The sequence below is a fragment of the Mesoplodon densirostris genome, chromosome X (genome assembly GCF_025265405.1).
Source record: "Mesoplodon densirostris isolate mMesDen1 chromosome X, mMesDen1 primary haplotype, whole genome shotgun sequence".
NCBI classification, from domain to species: Eukaryota; Metazoa; Chordata; class Mammalia; order Artiodactyla; family Ziphiidae; genus Mesoplodon; species Mesoplodon densirostris.
In genome coordinates this window covers 65,991,369-66,012,323 of record NC_082681.1, presented here as the reverse complement: position 1 = coordinate 66,012,323, position 20,955 = coordinate 65,991,369, and the positions used below count along the sequence as shown (strand labels likewise).

Genomic DNA, 20,955 nt, shown 5'->3' with positions numbered 1-20,955 from the left:
AAATACACAGATAAATAGACTGTGCTCAGCTTTCTTTAAAAGCAGGTACATCCTTATTTCAATCCTAAATCAGACTGCAGACCTCATACGGTTGTAAAAGAATTTATCCTCAGATAACAGGGCAGCATAGTTTATGACAACAATCTACCTAAAAACTCATTAAAGTCTTTTCTCTTGGAGTGACATGCATTATCAGCAGAGATTAATCTGATGAGTCTTTAGGTAAGCTCCATTTTTAAAAATGCAATAACAAAGGGCTTTGTTGTCATCTGATGAAAATCAATTAGAGGAGGTAAGGCTATAAGGAAAACTAACATCACTCATCACCCAACCCCGGCAGCTGAAATGATCTGTCTTCCAAGCTTGGATGATCAGGAGCTATAGTCATATTGTAGGGAAATTAATTTAGTTTCTATATTCTGAACTCACTTTCCTTGTTCTGGAAGATGTAAACACAAATTACTTTTAATCAAGGTTGATATGTTATTAATTCCAAGGAGGATCTTTGAAGAATCATTTTTTAAAAATCGACTTTAGCATTTTTCACTTGTGTTTGGGATGTAAATATAGGAAGGTAACGTATATCATCCTCACTTTCCAGATTCTTTGTCCACGACAAGGCACTGTACCAAATGGCGAAGACAATAGATTCCACCAAACACTGCACACATCCTAGGAAGAGAATAGGAAAATGAGGATTAGAATTCTTGAGTTCAAAATTAGGGTAACATAATATTCTTTTAAATATCTAACATTTAATAAATTTAATTGGTCTTAGAGAAAGAAGATTTTGACAATTTATTACCTTTTCTATCATGGTATTAAGAATCTCTCAGAGGTAAGATTAGTAATATTTTAGTGCAGCACAGGTAATAGTGCTAATAATACAACGTGGAAGCCTAGAATTCAGACCAAGCCAAAAGGGTCCCTAAACAAAGCTCAGCTACCCCCAACACCAAATCAGCTACTGAGATACATAGGCTACAAATAGCCTCAAAAGGTGATGAATGAGACCACCCCCCAACAGAAGTGACCGCAAAGAAATGTTAAGGAAGAAACAAGCAGGGAAAGCTCTGGAGATTTACCATAAAAGTAAGCAAAAACTAAACCGGGAACTGAAAACCAGAGCAGTAAGCACAAGAGTTAATGCTACAGAAGCTCTAAGGAGTTTGCCTAACTCATGAATCTAAGGGCTGGGGTTTTAATGCCCACCCACGTAGGGAAAAGAGAGGCCTTAGGATCCAAACAAGGCAGGGAGTAGAGAATGAGATATCTCTAACAACATCTGGATCCTTAAAAGGACTCAGTGAAGAGGTGATCAAGGTAGAAAATCCAATGACTACAAGAGAGAGAAAACATAAGAAATTGTTTTACCTAAAGCCTTGTGTGGAAGAAGATATATATACCTCTATATTTATAACCAGTGGTCTGCTCTCACATAGGTTGGAAATTTGAAATTACACTACTACATGATCCAAGAAACCCTCAACCAATAAAACATCATTAAAGTGGCTCTGGGTCAGTAGTACCTCCTGGAAACTTGGTGGAAGCAACTGCTAAAACTTTCTGGAGCAATATGACCTCAACCCAGGCCACATGGATTGTCACAGAGTTCCCTTATGATGACTTTATAATCTAAAATTATACAACAGATGAAGAAACACATCTTATCCTGAGTGAGAATTATTGGACACAATAAACAGCAGAATTAGATTCCCAAAACACTTTACTCAGATAGTAGAGCTATCAGAGATTATAAAATGGGTATGCTTAAAAGGGATGAATTAAAAACATAAGAATGACGGAAAGTCCAGGAAGAAGACTGTGGTAGGCTGAACAATGCCCCCATTACAGATGTTCACATCCTAATCCCTGGAACCTGTGGATATGTTCTCTTACACAGCAAGAGGGTCTCTAAAGATGTGATTAAATTAAGGATCTTGAGCTGGAGAGATTATCCTGGATTATCCCAGTGGGTGCGATGTCATCGGAAAAGTACTTTAAAAAAGGAAGCAGAAGGGTCAAAGTCAGTGAAGATTTTGAGGATGGAAACAGAGGTCAGAGTGATGCTACTGCTAGAAGGGGGTCACAAGCCAAGGAATGTAGGGGCCCTTTATAAGCTAGAAAAGACAAGAAACAAATTCTCTCCTAGAGCCCCAAGAAGGAAGATAGCCCTGCCCACCCATTTTAGACTTCTGACCTCCAGGACTATAAGATAATAACTTGTATGGTTTTAAGCTAATAAGTTTGTGGTGATTTGTTATGGCAGCAATAGCAAACTAATATAAAGACCTATAAGTATATGAATATGATTATGACAGAGGTGGCATTACAGACCAATGGGGAAAGAATGGACCATTGAACAAGTGGTTTTGAGACAACTGTTTTACACCATATTCAGAATCAATCCCAGGTAGATGAAAGGTACAAATATAAAAGGCAAAGCTTCTAGAATATAGGAGGATATACATTTGAGCTCAGGGGAAAGAAATAGTTCTTGAATAAGATACAAAAAGCAAAATCATAGAGAAAATCTTGAAAAAAATGAAGTATTTTAAAATTATAAACATCTGGACAACAAAAGAAAATGAAAAGCCACAGACTAGGAAAGATATGTGCAAATATCTTACAAATTATTTAAAATTATCAGTTTGGATAATAATTTGGCCATGTCTAATAAAGTTGATGATGCATACGCCTACAGTGCAGCAATCCTATTAGGCATAAAACTTACAAAGACTCTCAGACATATATACAAAAGAAGACGTGTATAAAAATAATTGTTGCTGCATTTTTTTTAGACAGCAAAACATACTGGTTATGGGGAAGGATTCTGACTGCCTGAGTTTATACCTCAGCTATTCCACCTACTGACTGTGGGACCTTGAACAAGGTATTTAGCCTCTGTGTATCCTATTTTCTTCATCTGTAGAATGAGAATAATAGTATTTATATCACAGAGGATTATTCTGGGAATTAAATGAGTTAATATTTGTAAAGAAGCTACACAGTGCCTGTCATACAGTACTACATAAAGCATTCATTAAATAAATAAATATAGGTACTACTTGATATACATCACATGCAACCCAAATGTCCATCAAGAGGAGAATGAACAAAAGAAAATGTGGTATATTCATATGTGTAGTAAAGAATTTAACCTGGCCCACAAGGACGTCCGGCCTTTGTTCTTGGTTTCTGGGAAGTTATCTCTAAGCCCTTGGAATGCCAAGCCTGAAAGAAGTGTCCTTGTTTGTGTGTGGCCCTTGGGTCACCAGACAGTCTAACAATATGACTTAGGGGGAGGGCTGGCCACACCAGAGTCTTAGGGTGGGGAATAGTCATGCCAGAAAGACCAAAGTGTGATTTAGGGTGGAGACTTTGGGAACTGTGGTATTTCAGTTAACCTCTGGTGGGGCTGGAGACTGAGATCAGCCCCATGGGCAAATCAGTCACACCTGAGTGATGGAGCACCAATGAAAACTCTGGACACTGAAGCTCCGCTGAACCTCCCTGGTTAGCCATCTTCTGTGCATAGTGCTATACATCAATAAGAGGAGAATATCACGGGGAGAGGAAAACTGAAAGCTCCACATTTGGAACCGCCCTGTAATCTATCCTACACACTTCTTCCCTTGACTGATCTCAAGCTATACGCATTCCCTGTAATAAAGCATAACGGTGGGGCTTCCCTGGTGGCACAGTGGTTGAGAGTCTGCCTGCCGATGCAGGGGACAAGGGTTCGAGCCCTGGTCTGGGAGGATCCCACATGCCGCGGAGCAACTAGGCCCGTGAGCCACAACTACTGAGCTTGCGTGTCTGGAGCCTGGGCTCCGCAAGGAGAGGCCGCGATAGTGAGAGGCCCGCACACCGCGATGAAGAGTGGCCCCTGCTCGCCGCAACTGGAGAAAGCCCTCGCACAGAAACGAAGACCCAACACAGCCAAACATAAATAAATAAATTAATTTAAAAAAATATATATATATTAAAAATAATAATAATAAAAAATAAAGCATAATGGTGAGTTAACAGCTTTTAGTGAGTCGTGGGAGTCCCTCTGGTGAACTATCAAAACTGAGGGTCGTTTTGGGAATCCCCCAAACTTGCAGTTTGTGTCAGAAGTGTGGGAGGTCTTGTGAGGACTACACCTTCTAACTGTACAGTTGGCTTAATCTCTCACATTGTACTACAGAATACTATAAGCAATTTAAATGAATGAACTACAGCCCCATCTATCACCAGGGATATATGGCAAAAACATAAAAATTGAGCGATAATAGCAAGTTGGGGAAGAATATATCCAGAGTGATATCATTTATAAAAAGTTTTAAAACTTTATATGCAAAATAATACTATATATATATACACACACAATATCATTTATGGACACATATAAATGTAGTAAAACAAATATTTAAGGGAATTATGAACATGAAATTCAGGATAGTAGTTATCTCTGAGAAGGGAAAGAGTGAAAGTTACACTGAAGGTTTCAATTGCTCAGTTTCTTTAAAAAATATATTGAGAGCAAATATGGCAAAATGTTAAGATTTGGCAAAACCGTGAGTGGTTACATGGCTGGTCTGTATATTATTATCTGTACTTTCTGAAACATCCTTAAAATACTTCATAACCAGATTATAATGAAAAATATAAATGAGTGATACAGATAAGTGACTCTAAATATGTCATAATATTCTTATTGTATTTCTAAATTCAATCATTTTAGTAGTTATGACCAAGCTAATTAAGTTAGGTAATAATTCCTTCTGGTATAGAACAACGAGGAAATCAGGGGGTTTTTTCCCATTGAAAAATTTAGACTAATACAAGAAATGGCACACTAGAGCAAGCAAGCAAAATTTCATGTGTTCAGAAACCCTTTAGACTGCAAATTGTACCCAGGACATTAGCTACAAGATATTCTCTTCTCCTTGCTAATCTTGTTCACCAGTCACATATCAAATTATGAAACTATTTATTACCTGCGTTGGTTCACCTGGTATTATTTGAGACATTGTACTCAGATTCTAAAGAGTGTTAGATGAGGTCATATTTCTGCTGGACTGTTTAGCTACATTTCTCAAGTGATATTCTGCCTCCTGTTATTGGTAAGGGAATACTGATACAGTGAAATTGATGTGATCACGACAAACAGCCCAACTTTCACCATCAATTTCCTGATGATATTGCAGATCATATGCACATGAAATGTTACTGGCCCACTAAAAACAAATAGGCTGAATTAGGTTAAGGTCTCAATATGGACAAGCAAGTTAAAAGTGTGAACCACATGATTAGTATTCTCATTAGCCTGGGGATATCTTTTTCATGTGAATAGTAGCACCAGTGTTTCCAACTTCCTCTTAAGTAGCTACAGATGAGCTGTTGCCAACTGACCTGTGGAGTTTTTCATTTCACTTAGACTGGTACATGTTTCTCTCTCTCTCTCTCTCTCTCTCTCTCTCTCTCTCTCTCTCCCACTCCCTCTCTCCCTCTCTCCCTCCTCTTTCTCCCTCTCCCTCCTCTCTCCCTCCTCTCTCCCTCTCCTCTCTCCCCCTCTCTCCCTCTCTCTCTCCCTCCCTCCCTCTCCCCCTCCTCTTTCTCTCCCTCTCTCCCTCCTCTTTCTCTCTCCCTCCTTTCTCTCCCTCTCTCTCTCTCCCTCCTCTCTCTCTCTCTCCCCCCTCTCCCTCTCTCTCTCTCTCCCCCTCTCTCTTTCCTTCTCTCTCTCTCCCCACCCCCAACACACACATCAACTCCCCCTCTGGGGAAAAACAATTTTTTTTTTTTTTTTTCCCAGTACACGAGCCTCTCACTGTTGTGGCTTCTCCCGTTGCGGAGCACAGGCTCCAGACGCGCAGGCTCAGCGGCCATGGCTCACGGGCCCAGCCACTCTGCGGCATGTGGGATCTTCCCGGATCGGGGCACGAACCCGTGTCCCCTGCATCGGCAGGCGGACTCTCAGCCACTGCGCCACCAGGGAAGCCCGGGAAAAACAATTTTAAGTATCTTCGCAGATTGCAAGAAAGGCAAGGGGATCAAGTTCAGAATTAGTCAGAGATTGTATAAGGTTAAAAAAGCATAAAACATGTCATAGATTACAAGTTTATCAAAAGCATGAGAAATCCACTTAACTAAAATGAAATGCAATTTTCTACAGAGACCTCCTTTCATTATATATTGCACTTGTTTATGAAACATATTGCTACTTTAGTATATAATATTATCAAGTATCTTTTTGTTTGAAAATTCATTTCTATGAAGTTTTTATGGTAAATGAGACCTCTGAAAAATACATTTAAATATAAAATGTAATAGAGGCATCTATATTTATTTTAGTAAGCCATGAAAAAATTACCAGGTTTTCAAAAACATGATTTATTAACAGTGGACATATACTATATGGAAGAAACATAAGAACGTAAAGATGTTAAGAACTGGTTTGTGAGGATGATGGTGAATATTACAGAGGAAGAAGTACAATAATGACACTGTCATGATAATCCAACAAATTTCCTTTTAATTTTAAATGAGAACATAGGAAGTATTTTGTGCTCTTGGAAAGATGACTTGATATCTTCTATAAGTGTCTGTAATTGCAAAAGCATACAGTTGTATGTATATGTGTTTTTCATACTGCTTCTCACTGGCCTTTTTTCCCCTACAGCAGGTTTACCTGTTAGGGGAGCTATGTGTTGCTCACAGTGGTGGCATTTGTTCTTTCTCACTTCAGTATTTTCATCAATGTACCTAGTGCCCAAGTGACAAAAAACAGTGTTTTGTAAAAAGTGCCGGGCAAAATGATGGGATTGATGAAAACTCCACTGTGTGATATTCTTATGAAGCATTATCACACTTAGTCTTTTTAAAAAATGTTTGTGGTTAGGGGAGAGCTACTTGGTGGTAATGAGCCACTGAGGAACTCTTTTATGAATGGGTAAGAAGCACAACAGCAGGCAGTTCTTGAGAGCTGCATTCAAAACTCATTTACATGAGAAGTAGGGAATTACATGAGAAGTGAAGAAATAACTGTTGGCTACATAGTGGTCTTTGGTGCACACAGTCAATAATAATGACAACAATACAAATAATCATCATGGCTAGCACTGAGTGCTCACTAAATGCCAGAAGCTTTACATGTATTAACACATTGTATCCTACAAATCCATGAGGCAGATTTTTAGAGATTTGGAAACTGAGGGAAAGAGAGGTCAAGTGACTTGCTTAAGGTCATTTAGTAAACGGTACTGCTGAATAAAAACTCAGGCGATCTGGCCCCAGTGGCTTCTCAGTTAACCATCATACAAACTGCTTCACTGTCAGTACCATCTTTTTTGCTGTTATGAAGGAAAGCAACACGGAGTCAGTCAAAGTTACTCTTAGAATTGTTCTAATTCCTGACGAGTTGTAAAGATTATTACAAAGAGTAAAATAACTCCTCAATTTCTACATTGTCTCCTAAAAAGTACATGTTTATTCTCTATCTTTAATGTTAAATGGATTATGTGTGACTTCATTTTAGTTAGAACATAGCTCAGAGTAAGAATAACCATGGGAGTACTCATCTTTAGAGTACCTAGCAAATTATGAATACTTTGCAATTCACATTTTAAAAAGTGATTTATAAAGTATATATTGGTAAGCTAGAGATTTTTAAACAGAGAAAGTGCTGTTAGTAGAAAGAAAACACTTTACCATTAATTCTTTGGGAGGTAATAAGGTTCTACAAGACACGTTTTCTTCCAGTGCATTAAATGGCAGCCTAGTGATCCAAGGGTTAACATACCTTTTGATGGACAATTAAGCTGCCAAAGATGGTGAACATTAATGACTATGATGCCAGTCAGGTCCCAGATTTCCCAGTTCATATCAGCCATCCTGGGGCCTAACATAATGCCTGGCAAGACAGCTCTGTACATCTACCTTCTAGAGTGTACTATGGGGCTAAGAGGCAAGCAAGTATACGTTTTATGGGACTTAAAAAACATCTACAAACATACTAAATACAGTAGGTAATACTATCAAAAAAAAGTCACTACAGAAATACATTTGAAACACTTTATCAAATACCATTAAAAACAAACCAAACAAAAAAGTCCATTATAAGAGAGTTCTGAGTGACCACTGATCATCATCACTGTGCTGTAGTGACACTTCAGCTTAACCTGTAGTGATACAGCAGAAGTTCCATTCAACAGTAATTAGGCAAGTCTAAGTTTCATTAGAGACAGACAAGCTTCAGTGATTCCATCTATCTATACAAAGTTCAACTGCAGTTACTTATTTGTAACTATATTCAGACTCATACATCTATCAGAGCACTACATTTAAAGTAACATATTGAGCTTTCCATCATGTTTAACCAGTGCCTGCTGGTCTGAAAAACCTGTGTGAGGAGTCTTACATGTAGGTGTATGTGTTTATTTTTAAACATTTAAATACACACATACACACAGTGGGTCCCAAACGTCTTAGTGCTGTTGACACACACATACTTTTAATATATATTACATAGAATATAGTATGTTTATGGGTTACATACTTACATTGCATATTTATACTACTACATCATGCTAACTGGTTACATATTTATATTACTTAGCAGTGTGTTTACTTATACTACCATCCTTTTTTCCCTTTTTTTCTACTTTCTTCCAGCAGGAAGTAGGGAGAAGGAGGGTGACTGTATAGTGGGTGTCAGAAATGAATGATGCATTTTTCCTGTAGTTGGTCTGTCTCCTGGGAATACAAAATTGGGCAGCATGTAAGTCACAGCATCATCTCCCCCCTCCACTCAATATCTCCCCAACAACTGAAGCTAGTGTCATCCAACTCAGCATAGACTTCCTATTGGCCCAGAACTGAATGCTTTCTTGAGAGCAAGAGCTACACAATAGGGAATGATTCCTGCAGCCTCAGGAAACAGTTATGTTCATAACAATCCCAAGCTAGGCCTCATCCCTTGCTATAAGTTCTTGGGATTCATTACTATGAAGTTTTAGACTATGCAGCAAGACCATGAAAAAAGAAAGAAAAACAAAAAAAAAACAAAAACACCTCAAATGAGTGCTCCATTACAGCGTAGTCTCATTCACAGTGATCCAGTATGATCCAGTATGATGATATTGGTCATGGTGATAGAACCCAAAGGAACTTGTTTGGCAAGCAGTGATCACCAAAACTAAAAGGTCACTAAAAGTCAAGTGTAAAATCTCAGTCATGATGTACAAATTACACAGAGATCAAGAGATCAGCTCTTAGAGGTGGTTGTGCAATCCATGTGGATGGTCAACCTCTGGAGTCAGGCTGCCTAGGTACCTATCTGGATTCCCCCACTTACTAGCTGTGTGACTATGCTTCAGTTCTCAAGACTATAAAATGGGGATAATAATAAAACCTATCACATAGGGTTGTTGCGTGGATTAAATGAGCTAATGCCTGTGAAGTGCTTATTCTGTGCCTGATACACCATAAACATTCAATAAATTGTAGCTTTTGTTGGCTATCACCTTCTATAGCAAAGAGGACAATGATTAAAGACTGTACCACCCATGTGGGGTTTATAAGGCTAAACTGCCATTACTATGAGAATCTGCCTCCAGGTGTTCAAGGCCTGTAGTTTCTTCTAATACAATTTAAGCAACTTAGGTACCTGGTCAAGTCAACTACCTTCCCCAGAGGAAACTGTGACAGTTGTAAGAGAACCGCTGATGCTGATGAGCGCTGAGATTTACTTCTTCATTCCTAAATATTTATGAAACTAGGCCTACTATGCATCAGCTGTAGTTCTAGATATTAGGGATATAAAAGTCAACAACACAAACACTGTCCTTGCTGACACATAACTTATCTAGTACACAAGAGAGACAAGAAATAAAGTAATAGTAAACAGTTATATGTGTTCTGAAACAGTAAAACAGGATAACGTGAGGGTGATACATGGGTCTGAACATTAGATAGGATAATCAGGGAGAGCCTCTTTGAGGAACTGATATTTGAGCTGAGACGTAGGTGACCAGAAGACATCAACTATGTGAAGATCTAGAGAAAGAATATACTAAGCAGAAGAAACAGCAAATTTGAAACTTGGAAGTGCAGAGTAGCTCGGTGTATTTGAGGAAGAGAGAGAGCACCAGTGGGGTTGGAATGTAGTGACTTAGGGAGAAGTATCATATGAAATGGGGTCACAGAGATAGCCAAGGTCTTGACCATGCAGGGCTTCAAAGGCCACAGCAAAGATATTGAATTTTATTCTAAGAACAATGAGAAGCCACCAGAAGGTTTTGAGCAGGACAGTGACACAATCAGACTTGTATTTTTTTTTTAAATGAGCCTGGCTGCTGTCTGGATAACTGTCAAGGGGGCAAGAGTGAAAAAGGGGAGGCCAATTATGTCTGCAGTAGACCAGCAAGAGATGATGGTGGCCTGAAGCAGGGTCATGGCAATAGAGACGAAGTGGAGAGACTGGGGACATATTTGAGACATAAAGCTGACAAGAATTGCTGATGGACTAGATATAGCAGGAAGATATCTTCCTGAAGACAAGTTTAAGGTAATGCACATATCCATGAGAGCAGTCTCCCCTCTGAAGTGTGTAACAATCAAATTCAACTGCTCAAGTCTGGTACAGTCTTCCCGTACAAGCAGCGCTTTGAAGGGCTTCTGCAGAAACCCTCTTCCTCCACCTGGGGTGTGGTTATTAGAGTCAGCTATTTGTTACAAACTCAACAATCACTAACTCCTGACCATTAATCAAAATTACTACTTAATACTAATTTCTACACAGGAAGGCACAATGAACGGATTAGTTTCTGTGCTTTCAAGGAGTTACCATGGGCCTGGAAGGGCACAGCATTATTAATGATTCAAGAAATTATATGGTATAAGTATCTGAGTCAGTGGGTCTTTTGATGCAAATTTCACACTCACTGAAAAGGTTGTGGGCAGATGGATTGCCCTTTAGGCACTGCCGTCACTCTGGGAAGGCATTATCATCATGCTTAACTTAGAAAAAGCTGCCAAAAAGCAATACATAGCCTTCAGAAAACTCACTCCCAGAAACTGCCCCTATTTTATAGATCTTAGCCATATATCTAGCTTCCTCTGTTCTTGGTGACATTCTGTAGATGATTCATTCTTTTTTTTCCCAGCTTTTCCAGCTGTCCTTAAATTTAACTTTTGTGGGAAAAGTCACAATAAAACTATATGTATTGGATGACAGAAACTGATCTGTATGTAATAACTGCACCAGGGGCTCAGAATAAATTAGCATAAATTATAGAGTACAAGTCATCATTCAATCTTTAAAAAATAAAGTCTTCCAAAAATACTGGGGGTCAATTTATAAGCTTGGGTCACAGCCTAGCTTCTGTATCTACAGTTCTTGTGTAAAATGGCTCCCTGGTTTGTAAAAGGGCCAGAATCACCATGCCAACTCAATGATTCTTCAATACAGCCCATCACAATGACATCCACAGAGCTTTTAATGAAAAATCACTGGTGTTTCCTGACTACTCTTTAAACATATTATAAACTAAGCTCTTGATAAAACTGAATTTTTCAGTCTGAACACTCAGGCTAATAGCCTCATGTTTCTTATTTGCCACATGTCTGCTAAGGCAAATTCATTTAAAAATAGATCTTTCAAATTCAAAAGAAAGCCTTTTGTTCAAACTTTTGGGATGTAGCAAACAAGTCTACAGTAAACCAACTTATGTTCTCCATGAGATTTCTTTTGATTAATCTCCTTTCTCAGACTTTCTCTGTTTGACATTCTGTAAATGACATACTCATCTCTTGTTTGAATAATCCTTATTCAAACCCTTGATCCATTTTCCTGCGTAGTCTTCAAAACTCAAATTGTACAAATAACACAGGTAAAAAGGCATCAATTTTCAATCAGGACAATAATATACTCTTTTATTTCTAATGCCCTTTATGATTATGTCAAGTATTATGTAAGTCTGAATGTAGACACAAGAATACCCAAAGCAAATATCTTCAGAGATCCCTACATAATGACTCCTGGATCCCTTTCATGAGCTGAAATATGTGCACAGCCATCTTCTCAGACATAGTCTTTCATGCTATTTTCCTGCCTTCTCACATTGCCTTGTGAAACAGTCCTTCAGCTAATACTCTTCAGCTTAGTATTTTACTATCTACAAGCTCTCAGTGTCAACTATAAATTGGGAAGCAACTGGGAGAGTTACTATGCTGACCCCCCAATCATTTAAAAAGATGTTAAAAAAAAAACCTAAACATTGATCCTTAGGAGAGCCTACTGTAAAAACCTCTCCATGCAAGTAAGAGCTCATTTAAACCACCCGTTTGTTTCTTCCTTCCTGTGTTTAAGCTAGATCTCTATGCATGACTAAACATTATCCCCAACCCCATGGGGAGAGGACATTTTTTTAAAGCAGTCTTGGTATAAAATCTTATCAAAGGCTTTTTGAAAATCTAAACTGTTCACTGGCTCCGCCTTGTTCACACCTTATTTACCCCTCTCAAAGAACCCTGTTAGATGCTGAGGTATAATTACCTCACAAAAACCATGTTCTTTCCTCCTGTGGGTTATATGTTCAATAACTTCACCCTTTAGCTATTTATTACAAAACTGACTCTCAAGTCGAATAGTTAGCCTTATTCCTCTGTGGTTCCTTGGGCTCCTTCTTTAAACTATGCACCCTTTACACCTCTACAAACCAAAGCAATTGATTTCCTTCAACTGCCCCTCCCAACCTGAACCCCGGCCCAAGCCTGTCACATTTTAAACTGAGATGGTTCACACACAAAAGTGACCCAGGGCTCTGCAATCCCAGATCCTTTCATTTTTTTTTCCTTTGTTGACAATTCATATAGTAAAATAAAACAAAGTAGAGTCACTTCTGTTGGGCAAATCCTAGAAATGGCCTGAAAACCTTCTCAGTTCAAAGGTTAATGGTACTGGCCTGGGACCTGAAGGTAGAGCTGTCAGCCATGATTCACCTCTGGCTGTGTTATGAGACTGAAAGTGCTCAAATTAGCCAGCCAGTTACCTGCCCTGCACTAATTTGCAATAGATACAAAAGTATTAAGTCATGGACTTAGCCCTCTGTTAAGCATATGAGACAAATGACATTACTAAGTGCAATAACTAGAGAAAAACTGAAGATTATATTATGTGGTAGAGACTAAAAGCATTCTAAAAGTGATTTCAGAGAAGGAAGAGGTCAACATGTTGGAGGAGGCAGAATTACAGAAACAGAGAAAACCTTTACAACAGCTGGACCAATTCCCTGTTACAGAACATCAGAGAAGTTAAACTACTTGCCAAAAAGCACACAGCTTCTTGCAGCCAGAGGTACTGGAAGATCTGATGGCTGGCCCTGAATCAAGCTTTGGAAGAGGAAAAGGGTAGGCTGTTAGGGGTGGGGGCTGACTCTAAAAGGTGAGAAAATATAAGGAAATGTATAAAGGTGAGAATGTATATAGATATCTGAATAACTGAATGGATGTACAAACTGGGGAATGACAAGAAGGAGTTGAAGGATCAAATGATTATGGAATGGGGTTAAAAGGTAGGTAGAAGCGTTGGATCTCATGTGGCAGACAAGAGAATGCCACTGGAAGTGACATGTCATCTCAATGAAGGTGGCAGATACTGGGAGCAGGAGGGCTGCTAAGGGTTACAGCAGGAACCCAGTTAACTGATAAGTCCTGGATCATGGCAGAAGAGTGGAAACTGAGGAAAGCATAACTCTAAGAAATTGAGAAGAAATAACACAGTAATTAGGACAGAGTCAAAGGTTAACCCCAGAATTTCTAGGCTGTCAACTTGTGACAAGAAAAATATCGCTGGAATGCTTGTGGTTTCCTTAAGGGGTGCTCAATTTATATAGTAACTCAAAATCCAAGTCTAGACTTCAGAAATGGTATGTGCATGGTATAAATACACTACCTACCACAGTTGCTAACTAAGAGTTTGATGTAATGAAGAAGAATTTTAGAATGGCTATAATAATTTTCGAAAAATCTCAATTTGGTGAAAAATATCATCCTCTTAAATGCACAAATAAAAATTGTCATTTACCTATAGCAAGGAGTTGTCAACTGGAAGTCCATAGGATAAATCCACCTGTAGATAAGTTTTGTATGACATCACAGTTAAAAAAAATTCCCTTGGCAAAAACGATCTGGATCTCTAGCTTCTTTGAATAAGAGAAAATCTGACAACAATGGGTCTGCAATTCAGACTTAGGGTCCTATAGCAGCTGCTCCCTTTAGATGCATCCTGTGCTCAACAGTTCAGTGTGGTCTCTATCACTCCCAACATGTCCTTCCCAACTTCACTTCCTTTCTATGACCTGATTGGTCCCTGGAGACATTTGTCATTGCAATCCCTATGCCTCAGTTGTTCACTAAGTTTTCTTTTGATATTTTTATTTACCTTGTCATGAATGTTGTATGTTAAACGACTATTATTCAGGATGTTGTTCATTACAATTTAAAATAAGGATCTTCTAAAAGAAAAAGAAATCCATTAAAGACACAGCAAAATGCAAATGTTAACAGAATTGGTAGAATTCTGACAGTGTTCATTCATTTTATTAGCTATAGAAGATACTGAAAAAGGGAAAGGTATTTGATGTTCTGAGGTGGCCACAATTTATTTTTCTGAAAACAAGTAGGGTGTTTCCATTTCAAATTGACTGTAACAAGTAATGGAGGAATCTTGGGAAGGCTTGTGAATTATCTCAGCTTCCTTTAGATTAAAAAAAAAATCTACCTATGAGAGGCAGTGTTAAATCAAAGGTTAAACCTTATTTTGAATTCCTCTTACTTAGAATGCTAACACATTTTATACTTCGGTTATTTACTATTTAATACAGAGATATTCTTTGTACTTTTCAGACATTAAAATTAACACAATGAAAATACAAATTTGAAAAATAAGCAATGGTCATTCATGTGAAATTCACATCTGGGTCTGCCTAATGACAGAGAATAAAGACAATTTTCCTCACTTGTGAACATGTCTTCCTCTGTCAAACTAAAAGGAAAAAAAAGAAAAATGTCACTTTCAAAGATACAAAATAAAATAATTATACTGCACATTAATTAGAAAAAGTGACAACTTGTTTTCTAAGTTCACAAAGTCTCGGATTTTTTTCAAATATAAATTTATTTTAATAGGCTCTGACAGATGTAATGCTTGACTGCACAAAGCTGTGGTTAGAGTTTAAGTATCATCAGCTATGAGTGGTGGAGATCTACCATTCCCATACATGCAACTGTAAAAAATACAAAGCTCAGCAGCAAGAAATTTCCCACTTGTCCCACTGTAATTCAGTTAAAAAGAACATGCGAATCCAAGTAAATAAGTTCCTGAAGAATAAGAAGCACTGAGTTTAATGAGATATATTTTTTTCTGTTTCATATATCAAGCTGCCACTTCAATTACTTGTTCATAACAAGCTCAAGTAAAATTCATAAAAGCAACATAATATCTATCCAATATATTATTCAGATAATTGTATATATTTGGAGCATAACCTAACTCTTTGATGCCATTAACCCCAAACAATAGACATTTAAACTGATAGAAGTCTAATTGAGTACTGCTTCCAACAGTGATTTAGATTTTACTGAGAGCACACCAACACTGTACTCACTTTCAACTTTGCCCTGGTGACATCAAATTGTATTACAGATAAAATTGTGAAAATTTTTGGCTGGTAGCCCTTATCCTACATAGCCTTTAAAAATCCAATTTCAGTGCCTATCAAGGTAGGAATCAGCAGTGGTAATTTTTTTTAATACAGCTGCAAAACAATAGGACCCATTACTAGCTGAACTTTTGACAGCACTATTCATGATGATTTATGAGTTTGTATATAATTTTATTATTCTATTAATTCTGCTGATTACTGCTTCAGCTAATAAACTGAAGGTCACTTCCAAAATAAATCTTCATTACATTTCACAGAAAGTAACTGCCTCCAACTAGTTGTTTTCTCTAATTAAAAACTAATGTTAACAAGAAAGAAAATAGTCTTCAGGGTTACTGCATCTGTTGCTACAAGAAAAATGTACTGTGTGGATATAATGTTCCCAGGACAAATCCAACAAAACAGAAAGTATCTCTTCATCTAATTTCTTTACTTTCAAAATGGAAGAACTATTTTATACATATTCATTTGTAGTAATTTTGAAATTACAAGAATAAAATCTGAACTGTATTAATGTTTGAGAATTTGAAAACAAAGAATCTTTGAAAATATTCTTTAAATTCATTAATGTAAAATGTAAGGCAATATTTTCATTTCTAAAATTATAAATGTGGGATTCTATTCAATATATATGAAAAATGAACAGTAGGTCTTTGCCTTAACCTGAGTTTTTCCTAAAGGTGGCAAGAGACCTTCTCTGCCGCTTAAGATAAATACTGGGCACAAGGCCCTGACAGCTTTGGAGGGAGATCAGAGGAAAAATGGCAAGGGCTCACATTAATATATTATTCTTATTTAATCTATTTTTACACACAGAACATTCTGTGTCCTGGATTTAATGCTTCATTTTATTTTTTTTAAAGTCCTCTAGACCTTCAGCTGAGGTCCTATCATCAAAGCTGTTGAATCATACAAGTACACAAACCAATAAAGAAAATTAAACATGATGCATATTTTTCCATAGAAGTCAAAAAGTAATCCTCAAACAGGAAATCATATTTCAAAAGATAGAAAGTTTGCGTATAAGAAATTATTGGGACACAGAGATGCTACAAAGAGCAGGTAGCAGTGATTTGTATGCTCACCCATGGCCTCAATTGGGGTACTGTCACAAAGTCCACTTTAACTTGCTCATTGTGCCCTGGTCATATTAACCTTTCTATAACTCAGAAGACCCCAACTTAGACCTTTGACACAGTTCCCGCTGCCTAGAATCTTTCCTCAAATCACCGAAAGCTGAAACGGTACAATCTGTGGTGTCACTACACTCAAATGCCACCCCCTGAGTGGCCTTCCCTGACCATCACAGCATCTAATGGGGCACCTCCCTGCCCCAACCAACAGTCACTTCCTTCCATATCATCCTGTATTTTCTGCACAGCACATATAATTCTCTTAAATTTTGTCTACTGTCTTTCCATCCAACACTCTTCAACATTCCCACCCCACCAGAGACGTTCTGTTTCCAACAATGTATGCCTAGCACCTACAGAAGAGCTAGTATAAAGCATTCAGTACATGCATTTATTAAATGAATTCTAATTTTTATTCTAAATTTGCATATGATAAAACAGAGAGCCCAAATTTATAGTCAACGCTCTCCTAACTTTTCATGTAAAAAAGTATTCGTTTTAGGTCTTTGGTAAAAAACTCAGTAACTGTGACCCAGTGAGTGAGTGACTGAGTGTGTGTGTGTTTGAGTGTGTGTGACAGTGTATGGGTGTTTAGACAAAACGCATATGGCTACCAAAGAATGCACAAAAACTGCCAATGTATTGGTGGTAACAAACATAATGAACACTCTTACTAGGTTCCTCCTGATCAAGGGTACACATCTGCAAGACACGTTAGTGGCTCAATCTTTGGCCAGGGAAGATATCCGTTTCCAAGAGGACATATTCAGTGGAAAGGAAAAAAAAATGAGATCAGAACCTGTTTAAGTCTCCAAGGTCTCAGAAACTTTTTGCAGTTTACAGGTTTATTTTAAACTTTCTAATGTAGAAAAAGCTGATTTCAGTGAAACTTCAAGTTTCTAGTTTAATAATAATAATAACTAGTATTCTTTACTCTTGTAAAAAAGTAGTACATAAACATATAAACATTGAACTGTTTTCTACACTATTCCTACATTCTGGGAAAAAATGTTTCGACTCTGATAATTTGACCTTGGAAATATACACTCTTCTTCCCAGTCCTCACTGGAACCTTGTGAAAACACATTAAAAAAAAAGAGGGTGTGTGTAATCCTTTCCCATAACTTAATTTCCCCAGTATATGGACTCAAGCATACCTCTTTTAACTCTAATGGGAAATTCAAGTTTTTATCAAGTTATTTACAGAAGGATCAGTTTTTTCCTTTGTCAATAAACAATGTAAATATTTAAAAAGGCAAAACGTGCTTAAAACATTAGAAGCCATGGTAGGGAAAAAAAAAGCTTTAACATTCTCAGACTTAGACAACAACAACAAATTTGTTTATCCAATGATACTTACCATATTGAGCAATCTGGAGGAACTGTTTTGGTTTTCAAGCATTAGAGTAGTTTTGACACTATGCATAAATTAAGGCTGGGATACTAAGTAAATAACAGGATGGTCAAAGTAAAGAGGATAAATGTTAAGAAGGCTATTTTAAAAACCAAAATGATTCAAAGTAATTCTGATTAAAAAAATTATCTCACTAACTTAATTTTTACATTCTTCATACCTTCTATACTATCTAAATTTCTTATCATAAGCATGGATATTCTGATAAGCAGAAAGAGAAAAAAAATATTTCCTTTTAGGAAAAAAATAAAGCTCAACTTGCTGCAATGTATAACCAGGAAATGTACAGTAGCACGTTAGGAAAGAAAACAGCAAAAGAGTATCCGAGGCTTATTGAATATATGCACTGCTGAAGACACATCTTTCAATTGGCTTTATGGAACTAAAAATACATAAAAATCTAGAACCACAGAGATAGCTCATATATCTTATATACTATGTTTTTCTTCTGAACAAGATATCTAAAATTATGTTTTCCTTTATTCCTAGAACACAAGGAAACATACATATTGGCTGTTAATAAGCTACCTTCCATTTGGTAAGGTAAAAGTGATAAAAGCCATCACTCATAGGTGAATTCCAGATTTTGTATGAATTTTATGCTAAGTTTAATAACATAGTGGTTCTCAACCTTGGTACTCTGCAATACAGTGTGCCTTAAGTTTGTGGGAGAAAAAAAAAAGGTGGCGTTACAGTGAGACTTATGCAGAGACTATAGCCTCTGAACAAGGCCAAAGCCTGAGTGGGTCAAACATGCAAATGGATGGATGCCCCATGTATGCTGACAAAGAAAGGGCTTGAGAACTACTGGTTGTCTAAATATCCTATTCTTAATAAAACAAAAAAGCATCCTACATCACAGAGAACCTCAAAGCTGCCCAAGTACCTTTCACTACGCTTTTGTGCTTTGCTGTCTTCGGCATCCTTTTTGCTACCGGGATTTTATTTCCCAGACAAGTAGCGTGTTTTTCTCATACCATTTCAACATATTAACTACATGCTCCAAACTGACATTAAGGAATTAAACTCACTTAGGTTTGCAAACTTAGCTTTGTATCCCTAGAGAAAACATTCCTACTTATGGGGAGATTTTACCCATGGTTTGACATCTTCCAGGAGGAACAAAATGCACAGAAGCTCAAGTTTAATCTGCAAGGTTGACAGATTCATTCTCTTAATCTCACTAACTATATATCATATATGAGGGTATTTAAAAAACCTTTCTGAATGCAGTGATCAGGCCAATTTTACTAGTATTCTGTGACTAAGATCATTCCCATAAAGAATGGTTAACAGCAGAAACATTCAGTCTGCTCAACTGACTGAACATTAAGAGCATCAGTATACTTATTGGGCCCTTAAAAATACCAGCTCCAAAGTTTACATTCCAAGGAAAATTCTTTTCTACTCCAGCCAGTATTCAGGAATAAAGCAATATCTTTTCTCATGTAAGTTTTGATAATATTAGATCTCTAATTATTATATACCAAAAAGTGTATTGGAGATAAGTAATAGTCTCATTATGGCCAGAATATTTAAGTTAAAATTTGAAAGAAGATAACCAAATGCTTCTGCTTTACACTTGATTTATCTGTACCATACAGACACTGCCTTAGTCTGCTGGTTTTAAAAGAGTCCATTTTAAGCATTAAAAGGTTCATGTCCTAAACAGACATTCAATAGTGGTTTTTATTTCTACTTTAGAAGTACAAAGAAAACTAATGCTTGTTTTCAACTGATTTGTTTGTGAAACAAGTACATCATAACATGCACTACCACAATGCAGGGAAAAGTCAGGTCTAACCTCACAAAAAAGGGACAAGCAACAAAGCCAGTTCTAGGCAGGGGAGGAGGTGTTGTACTAGATTTCCGACAGCAGTGGCTCTGATCCTGGTACATCCACCTCTATCCTAGGACCACTACAGGATGACAGTTAAGTGTTGATTTTGAAGACATCATGGAAGGTGGAAACACTTCAGTAAAAAATTTGGCTCTCAATTCATTAAGCATTTGGAACCACTCCACTATACCTAAGAACCTGAATTCACATCTGCACAACTTAAGAAACTTGGAAATTTAAAAATTTTTTATAACAAAGGCTCATGTAGTGCTTATCATGTGCCAAGTACTCTTCTAAGAGCTTTGCAAATATTCATTTCCTTAATCCTCATAACAGCCCTATATTGTTATTCCATTGTTATATAGGAGGAAACTGAAAACACAGGGTGGTTAACCAGTAGGTAAGTGCCAGAGCCAGGATTCAAACTCAGAAAGTCTGGCTTCAGAGTCTCTACTCTTAACTACTACACTATGCTACCTCTAGGAATATGATATGTTAAAACATAAAATTAGGATCAAAGTTAATTGTTCATTCAACAAATATATGTAATTCAAAAGAGGTTATTTTAGAGTTAATTCCTTCTATTTTTAAATGCACCTGAAGAATATGGGTCTATGCATATGGGACCACAATTAAAGATTATAGATTCAAAAATGAGTATTTTCAAATTCAAATATAAAAGAGATTTACTTAAGAAAAATAGCCACACTGTGATCCCGTTTTTCTTTTTTTTTTTTTTTTAACATCTTCATTGGAGTATAATTGCTTTACAATGGTGTGTTAGTTTCTGCTTTATAACAAAATGAATCAGCTATATCTATACATATATCCATTTTTCTTTTAAAAACTCCAGTTGGG

At 37.2% G+C, this 20,955-nt stretch overlaps 1 protein-coding gene across 2 annotated transcripts in view; it reads right to left on the bottom strand.

Moving 5' to 3' along the window:
• The window catches only part of CHM (CHM Rab escort protein), a 184,096-nt gene that overhangs the window by 67,356 nt on the left and 95,785 nt on the right, over window positions 1-20,955 (bottom strand). For both annotated transcript variants that reach the window (XM_060087621.1, XM_060087622.1), the window contains exon 9: window positions 595-672. In XM_060087621.1, coding sequence (XP_059943604.1) covers window positions 595-672 — 78 coding nt within the window. The remainder of the gene's footprint in view (window positions 1-594; window positions 673-20,955) is intronic.